General features: G+C 37.2%; 1 protein-coding gene across 13 annotated transcripts in view; it reads left to right on the forward strand.

The window, feature by feature from the left end:
* Window positions 1-13,258: 13,258 nt before the first annotated feature.
* MYBPC1 (myosin binding protein C1) overlaps window positions 13,259-15,589 on the forward strand; it is a 93,965-nt gene continuing 91,634 nt past the window's right edge. For 10 of the 13 annotated variants that reach the window (XM_067697698.1, XM_067697708.1, XM_067697699.1 and 7 more), the window contains exon 1: window positions 13,259-13,410. In XM_067697698.1, the coding sequence (XP_067553799.1) occupies window positions 13,386-13,410 (25 nt within the window). In that variant the 5' untranslated portion in view covers window positions 13,259-13,385. The remainder of the gene's footprint in view (window positions 13,411-15,589) is intronic. The other 3 variants (XM_067697706.1, XM_067697710.1, XM_067697711.1) reach the window with 1 other exon arrangement.

Genomic DNA, 15,589 nt, shown 5'->3' on the forward strand with positions numbered 1-15,589 from the left:
TGATATCTTGCTCACAAATTATTTCATGTGCTTATTTCTTGTTGCCTCAAACGGTACCCCCATGGGGCAGGGCAAGGTGCCACACTTGCTTGTTTTGTATCTCCAAGCTTTCAATGCCTAGTAGAAGGTGAACAAATACTTATTGATAGATAAGATGTTATGATGAAATAGGGGAATGGGAGAAATTGGTCGGATCCCATTGACATTACCTCAAAGTTACTAAAAAATAAAAATAAAAAAAGAAGAAAGACTTACCTGTCTATCCATAGGCATTTTATTTTTTTCAGCTACAAATTACTACATGCCTGTTGCAAGCTATAAAGACAATTAAGACAAGATGCTGCCTCAAGAATACCAAAGTTTTGACTAAGTATTGCAAATTCAAATGCCCACTTGGGCTCCATACTTAACACGAATGAGTGAAGTGGCCCAAGAAGCAAACTGGGGTGACCCCTCCTCAGCTCTAGCCTATTGTTTCTGCCTGGACCCAGTATTTCCAAGAGAAGCCAGAAATTCATGATTTAAATGATTTTTACATTTTTTACATGAAACAAGTGTGCCGGCCAGGCAAAATTCACTTGCAGGCTGGGTTTAGCTCACAGGCTACCAGGTCAAGCTCTCTGGTTTAAACAATAAGACACATAAGTAAGAACAATAGGAGTTAGACTGTAATTACCATACAAGGAATATATGTATTCAGTGAAGTCAGAGATAACTTCTAGCTGGGGCATTAGAGAAGACTGTGTGGAGGAAGGAAGTCACCTTAGAGTTTATCCTTCCAAAATGCATCAGCTTTGGAACCACTATGGTGGGAAGGAATGCTGTTTCAGCTGCAGGAGATAGTAGGAGGCAACACCTGCAGATGGGAAATCATAGGTCAGGGTCGGGGACCTCTGAGTTCCACTGTACTTTGGTTTTTTCAATTTGTTTCATTTTGGTTTGTTTTTTCGTTTCTTACGAAAAATAACTTTATTGCACATGTAACCTATAGTCATCAGACTTAGGAAAATGTGTTTTTCCTATAAACACTGTAAGCATGGAGAAGACATGGAGGCTGAAAATTGTTAGGGTCCATAAATTAAATGAAATTTTAAGGCAATGGAACTCTCAGTGATTGTAAACTACTGCATGGTGTATGACAGGGACATGAAGCTTAAAAGAATATCCGAATCTTGGAAGGGATCCAGCAAAGGCACCAGGACTAATTTGGGAGATGAAGGGTATGTCTTATGAGGAGAGGCTTAAAGGGCTTAACATGCTTCAGCTTTAAAATAAGGCGGGTGAGCAGAGTTCTATTGATAGCCTGCAAAGCTTCCAGTATGAACTTGTACTTGGTGTGAGATAAAATTCAAAGTCACACTAAGGAATGTCAAGAAGGCGGGTTTCTTTCTTTTTCATTTTAAGAATGGTGAGTCCAGGAACATTTTGTGCAAGAAAGTTTTTAAAAATGGAATGGATTTCCATAAGTATTTGGGAGAACAGCTTCAATTTTATCACCACCCATTCACTGAAGGGCTAAATTTAAATGTCAGTTATTCATGATATCAATTTATAATGTTGTGAGTAGAAACGTCACTGTCCTGGTAGCTGCAAGTGCACATAGAATAAACTTGAGACACACACAGAGATAGAGGCAGAGATAGAGAAATGAGAGACAAAGAGAGAGGGAGAGGGAATTTACTTAGCAATCACTTAGTAAAGGTCTGCTAAAATTTTACAAATTCACAAAACCTGCACCACCCTCGCCGCTTGTTCCTTCTTGTTTCACATATAATGGGGCAGTTTATGGCAGGGAGAACTGGTAGACCTAAGAATGTCAGTAACAATTCTGTGGGATCAGGCTTCAAATTTTAAATCACTTGGTAACCTGCTTCCTTTTGTATTTTGACTAATTTCATTGTGGATCCTGGACTTCTGCTCTTCACGACTTAGTTTAAGCTCAGAAATCTTCACAAAATATGCATAGGAAAAAACTGGGAGAAAATACTACAATTTTAACAATTCTTTATCTCTGTTTAAATTTTTAATATTTACTATACATTGTAGGTTCAGAAGTAGAGCTCAGAATCAAGGTCAGAGGTGGATTCTGAAAGTTGTTCACACAGTAATAGCTGAGAGTGTGAGAGGGGACTAGCTCACCCAGGGAGAGAATGTACACAGAGAGGGAGAGGTCCAGGAGCAGAATCTTGGGCAAAGTTCCCCCACCTCCACCTCTGGCCAAGGGCCCAGGCAAAGGAAAAGAGGGAAAGCAGGGGGAGAGGCAGGGTCTATCTACTGCCATTTAGATCCGTAAGCCCCTTCCTCCTGATCACTTATTGGTCATCTAAACAGAGCCTGTTAGCTATTCACATATCTTTTGCTATGGACTGAATTGTGACCCCTTCCCCCCAATACATGTGTTGAGCCCTACCCCACAATGTGATAGTATTTGGAGATGAGGCCTTTTGGATGTAATTAGGTTTGATGAGGTCATGAGGGTGGGACGCTCACAATGAGATTGGTGCCCTTATAAGAGTCACCAGAGAGTTTTCTCTCTGTCTCTCTCTGTCATGTGAGGACATAATGAGAAAGCAGCCATCTACAAACCAGGAAAGGAGCTCTCACTAGAACCTGACCATGCTGGCACTTTGATCTGAGACTTCCAGCCTCAGAACTGTGAGAAATAAATTACTGTTAAGACACCCAGTCTATGGCATTTTGTTATGGCAGGCTGAGCTGACTAATGCACCTTCAAAAAAATTTTTTGAATAATCTTTACACATTTTCAACTTGAAATTTTAAATTTTCTATCATAAGTTTAAATCATTTCAAAGAATGTAATTTCCAGCCTTCTGTAAAAGATGACATTAAAAATAAAACTGTAACCTCATTATTTTAAATATCTCCCATAGAATAAAAATGTCATAGTAATAGGGTACCCACCATAATACATTAAAGACATATAAATAAGATTATATCAGACAGAATAGATTTTAATTCAAAAATTGTCACAAAAGACAAAGTCCATTATATATTGATAAAAGGGTCAATTCATTAAGAAGAGACAACAAGTATAAACATACGCACACCAAACAACAGAGGCCCAAAACATCTGAAGCAAACATTGACAGATTGAAGGGAGAAATAGACAGTTCTACAACAATAGTTGGGGACTTCAATATCTCATTTTTAATAATGGATAGAACATCTGGACAGATGATCAGTAAAGAAATAGAGGACTTTAACAACACTATAAACCAACGAGACCTAATAAACATCTATAGAACACTCCACTAAACAATAGCAGAATGCACGTTCTTTTTTTTTTTCGTTGCGGAGCACAGGCTCCGGACGCGCAGGCTCCTCGGCCATGGCTCACGGGCCGAGCCGCTCCGCGGCATGTGGGATCCTCCTGGACCGGGGCACGAACCCGTGTTCCCTGCATCGGCAGGCGGACTCTCAACCACTGCGCCACCAGGGAAGCCCCTATGATCTAAATTTTAAAAAAATTATTGAGACTTATCTTCTGACCTAACGTTTGGTGTACCCTGGAGAGTGCTCCATGTATACTTAAAAAGAACGTGGGGCTTCCCTGGTGGCGCAGTGGTTGAGAGTCCGCCTGCCGATGCAGGGAACACGGGTTCATGCTCCGGTCCGGGAAGATCCCACATGCCGTGGAGCGGCTGGGCCCGTGAGCCATGGCCGCTGAGCCTGCGCGTCCGGAGCCTGTGCTCCGCAACAGGAGAGGCCACAGCAGTGAGAGGCCCGCGTACCGCAAAAACAAACAAACAAACAAATAATAAAAACTTCTCAACAAAGAAAAGCCTAGAACCAGAACCTGATGGCTTCTCTGGTAAATTCTACAAAATATCCAATGAAAAATGAACACTAATCCTTCTCAAACTCTTCCAAAAAATAGAATAGGAAACACTTCTTAACTAGTTTTTTGAGGCCAGTATTATCCTGAAACCAAAGCCAAAGATACCACAAGAAAACTACATAACAATATCCCTCCTGAATATAGGTGCAAAATCCCCACAGAATAGTTGCAAACTGAATCCAACAGCATATTAAAAGGACTGTACACCACGACAAGTGGGACTTGTCCCAGCAATGCAAGGGTGGCTCAACATAAGAAAATTAATCAATGTTACACCACGTTAATAGAATGAAGGGAAAAAATTCACAAGATCATCTTAATTGATGTAGATAATGCATTTGGCAAAATCCAACACCCTTTCATGATAAAAACTCTCAGAAAACTAAGAATAGAAGGGAACTTCCTCAGCATGATAAAGGGCATTTATGAAAACCCCACAGCTACATCATACTCAATGGAAAAGCTTTTCCCTTAAAATCAGGAATAAGACAAGAATACCCACTCAGTACTGCTATTCAACATTATACTGTGAGTTCTAGCCAGAGCAATTAGGCAAGAAAAGCTAATAAAAGGCATCCAAGTTGGAAAGTAGGAAGTAAAAACATCTCTTGGGAATTCCCTGGCAGTCCAGTGGTTAAGACTCTGTGCTTTCACTGCTGAGGGCCTGGATTCGACCCCTGGTCAGGGAACTAAGATCCCACAAGCAGTGTGGCAAAACAAAACACAACAAACCCCCAAAATGAGGCTTTCCTTGTGGCGCAGTGGTTGGGAGTCCGCCTGCCAACACAGGGGACATGGGTTCAAGCCCTGGTCCGGGAAGATCCCACCTGCTGCAGAGCACATAAGCCCGTGTGCCACAACTACTGAGCCTGCTCTCTAGAGCCCACAAGCCATATTTACTGAAGCCCGTGGGCCTAGAGCCTGTGCTCCGCAGCAAGAGAAGCCACCACAATGGGAAGCCCATGCACTGCAACGAAGAGTAACCCCTGCTCACTGCAACTAGAGAAAGCCCGCATGCAGCAACGAAGACCCAGCACAGCAAAAAATCAATCAATAAATTAATTAATTTAAAAACAAAAATCCATCTCTATTTGCAGATGACATAATCATGTATATAGAAAATTCCAAAGAAAACACACACACACACACACACACACACACACACACACACACTATAGCTAATAAATGAATCTAGACAAGTAGTGGGGTACAAGATTAACACACAAAAATCAGTTGCAATTCTGTATACTAGCAAGGAGCAAATCAAAAAGGAAATTAAGAAAACAATTCTGCTTACAGTAGCATCCAAAAAAATAAAATACCTAGGAATGTATTTAACCAAGGAGATGAAAGACTTGGACACTGACACTATAAAACATTGTTGAAAGAAATTAATGAAGACCTAGATAAATGGAAAGACATCTCATGTTCATGAATTGTAAGACTTAATATTGTTAAGATGGCAGTATTACCCAAAGCCTTCTATAATTTCAATGCAATCCTTATCAAAATTCCAATGACCCTTCTGAAGAAATGGAAAAGCTGATTCTTTTTAAAAATTATTTTTTAATTGAAGTATAGTTGATTTACAACATTGTGTTAATTTCTGCTGTACAGCAAAGTGACTCAGTTATACATATATATACACATTCTTTTCTATATTTTTTAAACCTCTAATTTTTTACATTCTTTTTATACATTCTTTTCTATATATATATATATATTTTTTTTTTTTTTTAAATCTCTAATTTTTTTTTTTGTTGGCTGTGCTGTGCAGCTTGTGGGATCTTAGTTCCCTGACCAGGGATTGAACCCTGGCCCTCAGCAGTGAAAGTGCTGAGTCCTAACCACTGGACTGCTGAGGAATTCCCTTTTATATTCTTTTCCATTATGGTTTATCACAGGATATTGAATATAGTTCCTTGTGCTATACAGCAGGACCTTGTTGTTTATCCATTCTATATATAATAGTTTGCATCTGCTAAACCCAAACTCCCACTCCATCCATCCCCCAACCCCCTCCACCTTGGCAACCACAAATTTGTTCTCTATGTCTGTGAGTCTGTTTCTGTTTCAAAGATAGGTTCATTTGTGTCATATTTTAGATTCCACATATAAGTGATATCATATGGTATTTGTCTTTGTCTGACTTACTTCACTTAGTATGATAATCTCTAGTTCTATCCATGTTGCTGCAAATGGCATTATTTCATTCTTTTTTATGGCTGAGTAGTATTCCATTGCATATATGTACCACATCTTCTTTATCCATTTATCTGTTGATGGACATTTAAGTTGTTTCCATGTCTTGGCTATTGTGAATAGTGCTGCTATGAACATAGGGGTGCAGGTATCTTTTCTAATTACAGTTTTGTCTGGATATATGCCCAGGAGTGGGATTGCTGGATCATATGGTAATTCTATTTTTAATTTTTTGAGGAAACTCCATACCATTTTCCATAGTGGCTGCACCAACTTACATTCCCACCAACAGTGTAAGAGGATTCCCTTTTCTCCATACCCTCTCCAGCATTTGTTATTTGTAGACTTTTAAATGATGGCCATTATGACTGGTATGAGGTAGTACCTTATTGTAATTTTGATTTGCATTTCTCTAATAATTAGCGATGTTTTCTTTTCATGCACCTCTTGGCCATCTGTATGTCTTCTTTGGAGAAATGTCTATTTAGGTCTTCTGCCCATTTTTCGATTGGGTTGTTTGGTTTTTTTGTTGCTGAGTTGTATAAGCTGTTTGTATATTTTGGAAATTAAGTACTTGTCAGTCGCATCGTTTGCAAATATTTTCTCCCAGTCCATAGGTTGTCTTTGCTGTAGTTTCCTTTGCTGTGCAAAAGCTTGTAAGCTTGATTAGGTCCTGAAAAGCTGATTCAAATGAAATTTCAAGGGACCCTGAATAGCCAAAACAATACTGCAAGATAAGAACAAAGTTGAAGGACCCAACACTTCCCAATTCCAAAACTTACTATAAAGCTATAGTAATAAAAATAGGGTGGTACTAGCATAAGGATAGACATATAGACCAACAGAATAGAATTGAGAGCCTAGAAATAAACCCTCACATCTATGGCCAAATGATTTTCAACTAGAGTGCCTCCATTCAATGAGAAAAGAATAGTCTGTTCAACAAACAGTGCTGGGACAATAGGATATCCCCATGCAAAAGAATGAATTTAGATCCCTACCTCACACCTATAAAAAGTTAACTGAAAATACATTAAAAAAAGGAAGGAAAGGAAGGAGGGAGGGAGGGAGGGAGGGAGAAAAGCATTAACAGCCTAAATATAGAGTTAAAGCCATAAATTTTTTAGAAGAAAATAGCGTGAAATCTTCATGACCTTGGAGTCAGCAATAGATTCTAAGATATGACACCAACAGCATAAGCATGAAAAGAAAAATCAGACTTCATCAAAATTAAAAACTTCTGTGCATCAAAGGAAAGGACATAATAAAGAAAGTGAAAGCACATCCTACAGAATAGAAAATATTTGCAAATCAACTATTTGATTATTGTTCAGCATTCAAAATGCATAGGACTCTTATTACTCAACAACAAAAAGCCCAATTAAAAAACGGGCAAAGGACTTGAATAGACATTCCTCTAGAGAAAATATACAAATAGCCAACAAGCACGTAAAAAAATGCTGGACACCATTGGTCATCAGAGAAATGCAAATCAAAACAACAGTGAGATATAACTCCACACCTTCCAGGACAGCTATAATTTTTAAAAAGGAAAATAATAAGCGTTAACAAGGATATGGAGAAATTGTGACCTTCATACATTGGCAGTGGGAATGTACGTAGTGCAGCTACTAAGGAAAAGTTTGGCGGTTCCTCAGAAAGTTAAATACGGAATCACGACATGATCCAACAATTAATCCTAAGTATATATCCAGAAGAATTGAAATCAAGTATTCAAAGAAGTACATGTACACACATGTTCTAGGCAGCATTATTCACAAAAGGTGGAAATAACCTAAATATCCATTAAAGATGAATGGATAAGTAAATTGTGGTATATCTATATGATAGTATATTATTCAGCCATAAAAGGAGTGAAGTACTCCTTTTTACATACCACAATGTGAATGAACCTTAAAAACATTATGTTATGTGAAAAAAGCCAGACCCGAAAGGTCATATATTGTATGATTCCATTTATATAAAATATCTAGAATAAATAAATCCATAGAGACAGAAAACATATCATTGGTTGCCAGAGAATAAGCAAAGAGGTGGATGGGAAGTAACTGCTTAATGGGTAACAGGTTTCCTTTTAGGATGGTGAATATGTTTTGGAACTAGATAGAGGTGGTGGTTACACAACATTCTGAATGTACTAAATGCAACTGAATTGTTCACTTTACAGTAAATGGTTAATTTATGTGATGTGAATTTCACCTCACTAAAACAATTAGTTTAAAAAAAAACCAAAAAAACTTAATTCCTTAGAAATTAAGCCCTTTTAGGGGCTTCCCTGGTGGCGCAGTGGTTGAGAGTCTGCCTGCCAATGCAGGGGACACAGGTTCGTGCCCTGGTCCGGGAAGATCCCACATGCCGCGGAGCGGCTGGGCCCGTGAGCTATGGCCGCTGAGCCTACGCATCCGGAGCCTGTGCTCCGCAACGGGAGAGGCCACAACAGTGAGAGGCCCGCCTACCGCAAAAAAAAAAAAAAAAAAAAAAAAAAAAATCTGCCTGCCAGTGCAGGGGACACGGGTTTGAGCCCTGATCTGGGAAGATCCCACATGCCACGGAGCAACTAAGCCTGTGCACCACAACTACTGAGCCTGTGCTCTAGAGCCCGCGAGCCACAACTACTGAGCCCGAGTGCCACAACTACTGAAGCCTGCGTGCCTAGAGCCCGTGCTCCACAACAAGAGAAGCCATTGCAATGAGAAGCCTGCGCACTGCAATGAAGAATAGCCCCCACTCATCGCAACTAGAGAAAGGCCGCATGCAGCAACGAAGACCCAACGCAGCCAAAAATAAAATAAATAAATTTAAAAAAGAAAGAAATGCCCTTTTAAATAACCCCTGGATCAATGAGAAAATAAAAACCTAAATCTAAGATTATTCATAAATTAATGAAAAAGTAAGAACTCTAAATCAAAATGTATGTGATACAACTAAAGACTTAGGCTGTAAATAAAGTCTAAATTAAATTCTCAACATAGAAAACAACAACAACAAACTTGACCAAAAGAAGTTAGGAGAAGAAAAGATAATAAAATCATAAACTGGTTCCTTCTTTCTTTCTTTTTTTTACATTTCACGGAAAACCTCTTGTTGGCCTTTTGGATAGAAACGGGTTTATATTTTCCAGGAAGGATGATCCCATCATACTTCTGCTGGAACCAGCTCATGGCCTCCTTTTTGCTGATTCTGTTTAGCAAAGGAATGCAGAATTGTATTAATAGAATAATATACCGTAATGAAATAGGATTTTTACCAGGAAGGTAAGGATTGTCCAACATTTGTCAAGTTTTCAAAATATGTAACTCATTATGTAAACAAATTAAAGAAGAAAAACGTGATTATAATGATGTATACAAAAATACATTTGATAAAATTCAGTAGTTGTTACTAATAGTTAAGTAGGAAAAAAAGGAAACTACCTAAAAATGATAGACTATTTACTACAAATAGCAAATATCATATTAAAGTTTAAATACTAGATCCATTTCTATTAAAATCAAGAACAAGAGAGGAAGACCCACCCTCTGCACTATTATAACATATTTGGGCTTCTAACTAATGTAATAAGAAAATAAAATAAACAAAATTGAAAATTAAAAAAACAAAATTATTATTTGTACATATTATATTACTATCATAAATTATAGTAAATAAATCCAAGTGACTTTCCTAAAAATCCTATTTGAACTAAAAAATTATTTGATTAGGTATCTGGATACAAAATAATTATACAAATAACTTCATAGCTTTTCTTTATACTCTCAGTAACCAGTTACAAATGGAAATGGAAAACCGAGATTCCATTTGAAATAGTAACAAAACTATGAAATGTCTAGGCACAAATTTAACATGAATGGTATAGGATTAAAAACAGTTATTTTTTAATTAAGGTATAGTTGATATACAATATGATACAAGTTCCAGGTGTAAAAAAAAAAAAAGAGTGATTCACAATTTTTAAAGGTTATACTCCATTGATAGCTGTTATAAAATATTGGCTATATTTCCTCTGCTGTACAGTATACCCTTGTAACTTGTTTATACTTCTCTGCCCTCTTTGGTTGTTGCACGGAACATTACTGCTTTTATTTTGAAAGATGTGGCAGAGATTGATATTTACCTATTTAACATTCATTCTCATTCTCTTTAGTAAAAGAAGCCCATTGCCACTGACAATGAAAGACTATATTTCCCAGCTTCTTTTGTAGCCAGATATGACCATGTAATCAAGGTATGGCCCATGGGAGGTATCAGATGTTTTATGTGAGACTTCAAAGAAGTCCCAAAGATATTAAGAATGTGAGTCCTTTTTTCTGCTGCCTGGAATGTGGATGTAATGGCTAGAGCCCTAGCAGCCATTTTAGACCATAAAGTTACCTTGGATGATAGAGCAGGACGAAGGAGTCTAGATTCCTGATGACAGTGTGGAGTCACTACAATGACTCTAAACTAATTACTTTTGAACTTGCTTTATGTGAACGAGAAATACTACTATCTTGGTTTAAGTGTCATTATTTTGTGATTCTGTGTTATATTTAGCCTAATCTCATCCTAAATAACACAAAAGGAAAACCCCAGTAAAGGATTTAGTAAAAGAAAAAAAAAAAAAAAGCCCTATTGACCATTTTCCCCCTTCCTGAGAGTGAGGTTGAAGACAAGGAGTCTGCAACCTTCTAGATGAACGTATGACATCTGAAATAGAGGTCATGTGTTCTTAAAACGATACAGTCCTAGGAAAATTACACATGTCTACTTACTATTCTAACTTGAAATCTTACTTTAACCATCTAATACACTCTACAACTATTTATCTTGAAATTTGTCCATACTTCCAACTCCTCCAATAATGTTTTATCTTTTTTATAATCAAGTCCTTAATTACCAAAAAGTTCCCTGGGTCATAAAATATTTTCTCCATGGGTTGCAACATTTCCTGGCACATGTTCACTTCAGTAAAATGATCAGTGTGTTAAAAACCCAATGCAGTGTCTGCAGAAGCCAAAGATGGCAGGGCACCTCTTTTGTGGCATGTGTGAAATCTGCCTATCACTATAAACATTCTTTGCAACATGACACTTTGCCCTTATGTCCATTTCGTATGTGGTATTCAGTGTGCTGGGAATGCTGAAAAAAATGATTTTTTTTTTTTTTTTAGGATATAGAATCACAATGTTAAACCTAGAAGAGGCTTCAGAGGTCATTTTTTCAAACCCCTCATCTTACACAAAAGGAAACTGAGGCCCAGAAAGGCCACTTGACTTTCTTAAACTCTGCTGGTTAATGGCAGGTCCAGAAATAGAATCCAAGAGTCTGACTTCAAATTCTAGGTCTTTAATTTGTTTCATCTATTAATTGATACTCTTATGATAGACTCGGTAAAAAAAAGTTACTGTTTTTTTCTTTCAATATATCTGACTTTGTATTACAGAATATGCTGTATTCTGACTGACATTTAGCTGTTTGGCATCTAAGATAAAGGAAAATTTTAAAAAGCAAAGCAATGTGCTCCATAGCACTATGTGGTTGAGAAAAGGCTTTTCTTGGTAGAAGATGTTCATTGAGCTTCTTGACTGGCTTTCCTCCCCCCCCCCCCCCCGCCGCCCCCACAAGTAGCTAAAGAATGATGCTTTGAGTTCTAAGTTGAGTTTCCATCCTTATATGAAAAGTTAAGAGTTTGGTAGAGCTAAGTCTGACCAGCTGTGCTCTCAGCCACAAGGGAAATTAAATGAGACAATGTGGCTGGTTCAGCACAGATCAATCAAAGTCTCTTGAAAATGGTCTTGAAAACACATAGCAATAAAAGCACACAAGTAGTTGTCTTTTCATATAAACTAATTTTAGTCCTGGTCTCTAAGGTGCCATGCATGTGGACAAAGAAAGGAAAATGTCTTTTTTAGGTTGACCACTTGGTAGCTCAAATCTCTCCATCAGTTCCATGAGAGTTTGGGGAGAAAGTGGCCAAATCTGATAGTCTACCAATACCTTAAGTTAGATTTGTGTGTATATCTGCCATCTTGAAGCAAAACAGTAGCTACTGGTCTATCTGAATTTCTCTGCCCATGCCCCGTATATTTTTAAATATATAATTCAGTGGGTTTTTTTTAATATATTCACAAAGTTGTACATCCATCATCACTACCTAATTCCAGAGCATTTGCATCCTTCCCTAAAGGAACTTCATGTCCAGTAGCAGTCACTCCCAGTCCCACCTCCCCTCAACCCCTGGCAACCACTAATTGAGTTTCTGATACAATGGATTTGCCTATCCTGGATATTTCATATAAATGGAATCATACAATATATGGTCTTTTGTGTCTGGCATCTTTCACTTATAATGTTCTCAAGCTTCATGCATGTTGTAGCATGTATCATTACTTCATTCTTTTATATACACTGTAATTTTTTTAAAGGATGTTTTTTGAAAAAAAGGTAAATGCGGGCTTCCCTGGTGGCACAGTGGTTGAGAGTCCGCCTGCCGATGTAGGGGACACGGGTTCGTGCCCCGGTCTGGGAAGATCCCACATGCCGTGGAGCGGCTGGGCCCGTGAGCCATGGCCGCTGAGCCTGCGCGTCCAGAGCCTGTGCTCCGCAACGGGAGAGGCCTGCGTACCGCCCCCCCCCCCAAAAAAAGGTAAATGCTAAGCATTCCTTAATAGAAAACGTTGCTATTCTTGGAGGAGAAAATGAGACAAGATATTAAACATAGAAATTTGGCATGCCAAATTAGTGTTAATATGTTGATAAAAAGAAGAAAAAATTTAAACCCAATAATTAAGAATAGACAAAAACAAAAAGCTAATGGGAGCATAACATTATCATCAATATAGAGATTCTTCTTTATAATGTTAGTGAAAATTAAAGTATATATTGAATTAGCATGTTATGATTTTTAATTTGATTTAATTTTTTACTATCAGGCAAACTTTTTGCATTTCTGAGTTGACACATGTCTCTGTCAGACAGAAAGTGAAAAGCAAGGAGGAGCACAAGGCTGCAGCTGAATTTAGAAAGTTAGAGGTGTTCTCATAGCCACATGAGATGGACAGAAGATTCCTTCCAGTAGGCGAGAGAGCAGAATACAGACAACAGATGTGAGAAAGGTCCTCATAGCTGTCAAGTTCCAGCATCCTTGTGCTGAAGAAGGGGCGGTGCCAACATGATTGATATTCACAGGGAATATAAAAGGGCCAGACTTCTACCCAGCTGCTTGTCACGCTGACCTGTACCATCTCTCTACTGCTCGTGGGGTTTCTGTCAACTAGTACTGGAAGGGAGCAAACTCATTGGAGAATAACATTTTATTGTGGCCATGCCAGAACCCACTAAGAAAGAGGGTAAGATTCAACCATAGATCTTTTTCTTGTACTTTTTAAGAAAGCATGTTTCTTTTTGGTATTTTCAAACAAATATCCAATTTCTTAAATAGACTGTAAAATAATAGAATCACTATGATTTAAGGAAAAGATCCTTTAGAGTAAACAGACCAGAGGGAAAATAAAGGGAGCGTATAACCAATTGAAAAATATCTGATAATTATTGTTTATGAAGAATATTAACTAAAATGACAAATTATAATTCTATCATATTTTTCAAAGAATCTTTAAAGTTTAATGTAAGGGTGTTAATTGGTTATGATGAGCAGATTTCATTTTCAAGTGTATTTTCTTAGGTTCAATCACAAATTTTTCACCATTTATTTGCAGTTTGTGGGGGACGGGAGGGGCTTGGAATGCTTTCTTAAATAGTTAATAAATTTGATCAAGGTTTCAAAAAAGAATTTGTAACAATATTTCCAGATTTGCTGTATTTTTCTCCTGGAAAGACATTAAAAATATGCAGATGCATGTATTTTTACTTTTATCATTTTGGAGCTTTATTAGTTATGACATTCTTACGTTCTTGCATGGAAAGAAAATCTAACACCAGTGATATCTTTGAATATCACTGATAGATTGTGTTCTTTATGACCTTTATTGAAGATAATTTCACAATATGTAGACTTTTAAAAATAATTAAGCTGAAAATAGTCTTCGTTAGAAGAAATGTTTCCTCCAATAAACAGTTTCTCCTATACATAAAAAAATCAATGTCTAAAAACTACTAATTAATTACATAAATAAGCTGGAATTAGAAATTACTAAAATAACTAATGAAAAGCACAAATTAACAGCACAAGTATATTGAGTTTAATTTTAAATGGAGACATCTTTTAAAAATATTTTCTCATTCATATTAGTCTTCATTAGTGCTTAGTAAATCTTTATTTTTCACGTCTGTAAATAAAAGCAACAAACAAACAAACGTTAGCAGGGAGCCAGGAAGCATAAAAATGGTATTTAGTTTTTTTCATTTTTTAATTCTAAAAACTCCTTTTAACCATTATTTCAAAGAATCCTGAAAAGGATGCTAGACTTGAATCCAAAGTTGAAATACTAACCAAATTATCAAAAGTCTTTGAAATATATTTCTTTATGTAATTAAGTAACCAGTGTTGACAGGCTGTGGTGATCAGTTTACAGGTTGGCTTTACTTTGTGGCGGAGGGCATTGATGGATGAAGTCTTCCACCCGAAATAACCACACCAAATGCATGCATTAATATGGGAACTTAATCCTGACTCTCAGGCAGTGAGTCCAACTCCTGCTAAAGTGTCTTATTTGTCATGTAAATGATTTACATGTGTATTAAATGTCCTTTTCATTTGATCTGTCACTTGACTAGCCTCTTCAAGGCTTATTTGGGTGAAATGCATTCTGTGTTTCCTGACTGAGGACAGAATATTGTTTTAATTATCCTGCATTTAGTAAATCAATTTGCATGTGTTATTTTAAAGCCCATTGGAAAGTGATCAAAAAAGCTGAGAAACTAATAAATAAGATGATAAGCTGTAGAGCCTATAAAGCTAATTAAATTATTTGGATTGCAGATATGATAAAGTTTTACTTTTTGTCTGACAAAATCTGATCCATTCTACTTTTAAAGACAATGACATTTTAGAGTGACAAAGAGGAAAATATATCTTCAACTTCAGCTCCCTCCGAAAAACCACGTATATATTTTGGTTATAGATCAACATACATACCAAAGTGCCCATAATCTTTTGCTATAAAAGCACTGTTGATATTCTGTGTAGGAGTTCCCCTCACCCAGCACAGTAATTTTATACTGATTCTTTGGTTAGTTTAAATTTGGATGGTGGGGAGTGGGGACAAAAAGAGGTTTTTTTTTAAAATTTAAAATCCTTGGAGGAAGTACAGGGATTTTTTTGTTTCCTTACTGGCAGAACTGATTTTTAAAAGATCTACACCTTGAAGAGTTTTCTTAGTGAAATCATTGCATTTTTATTGTTTACATCAGAAGAGTAAGGAGTATGGCAGTTCAGGAACTATTCTGGTCCTTGTACCTTCTCCTAACTGATTTCACTTTTACTGGAGTTGGTTTTGTTACATATGAGCATCCCTCTGAAAGACAGCCTCAAGAATAAAACATGCCACCAAACCAATTCTTCAGAGT

This window comes from Pseudorca crassidens, chromosome 11 (assembly GCF_039906515.1).
Source record: "Pseudorca crassidens isolate mPseCra1 chromosome 11, mPseCra1.hap1, whole genome shotgun sequence".
In the NCBI taxonomy this organism is placed as follows: domain Eukaryota; kingdom Metazoa; phylum Chordata; class Mammalia; order Artiodactyla; family Delphinidae; genus Pseudorca; species Pseudorca crassidens.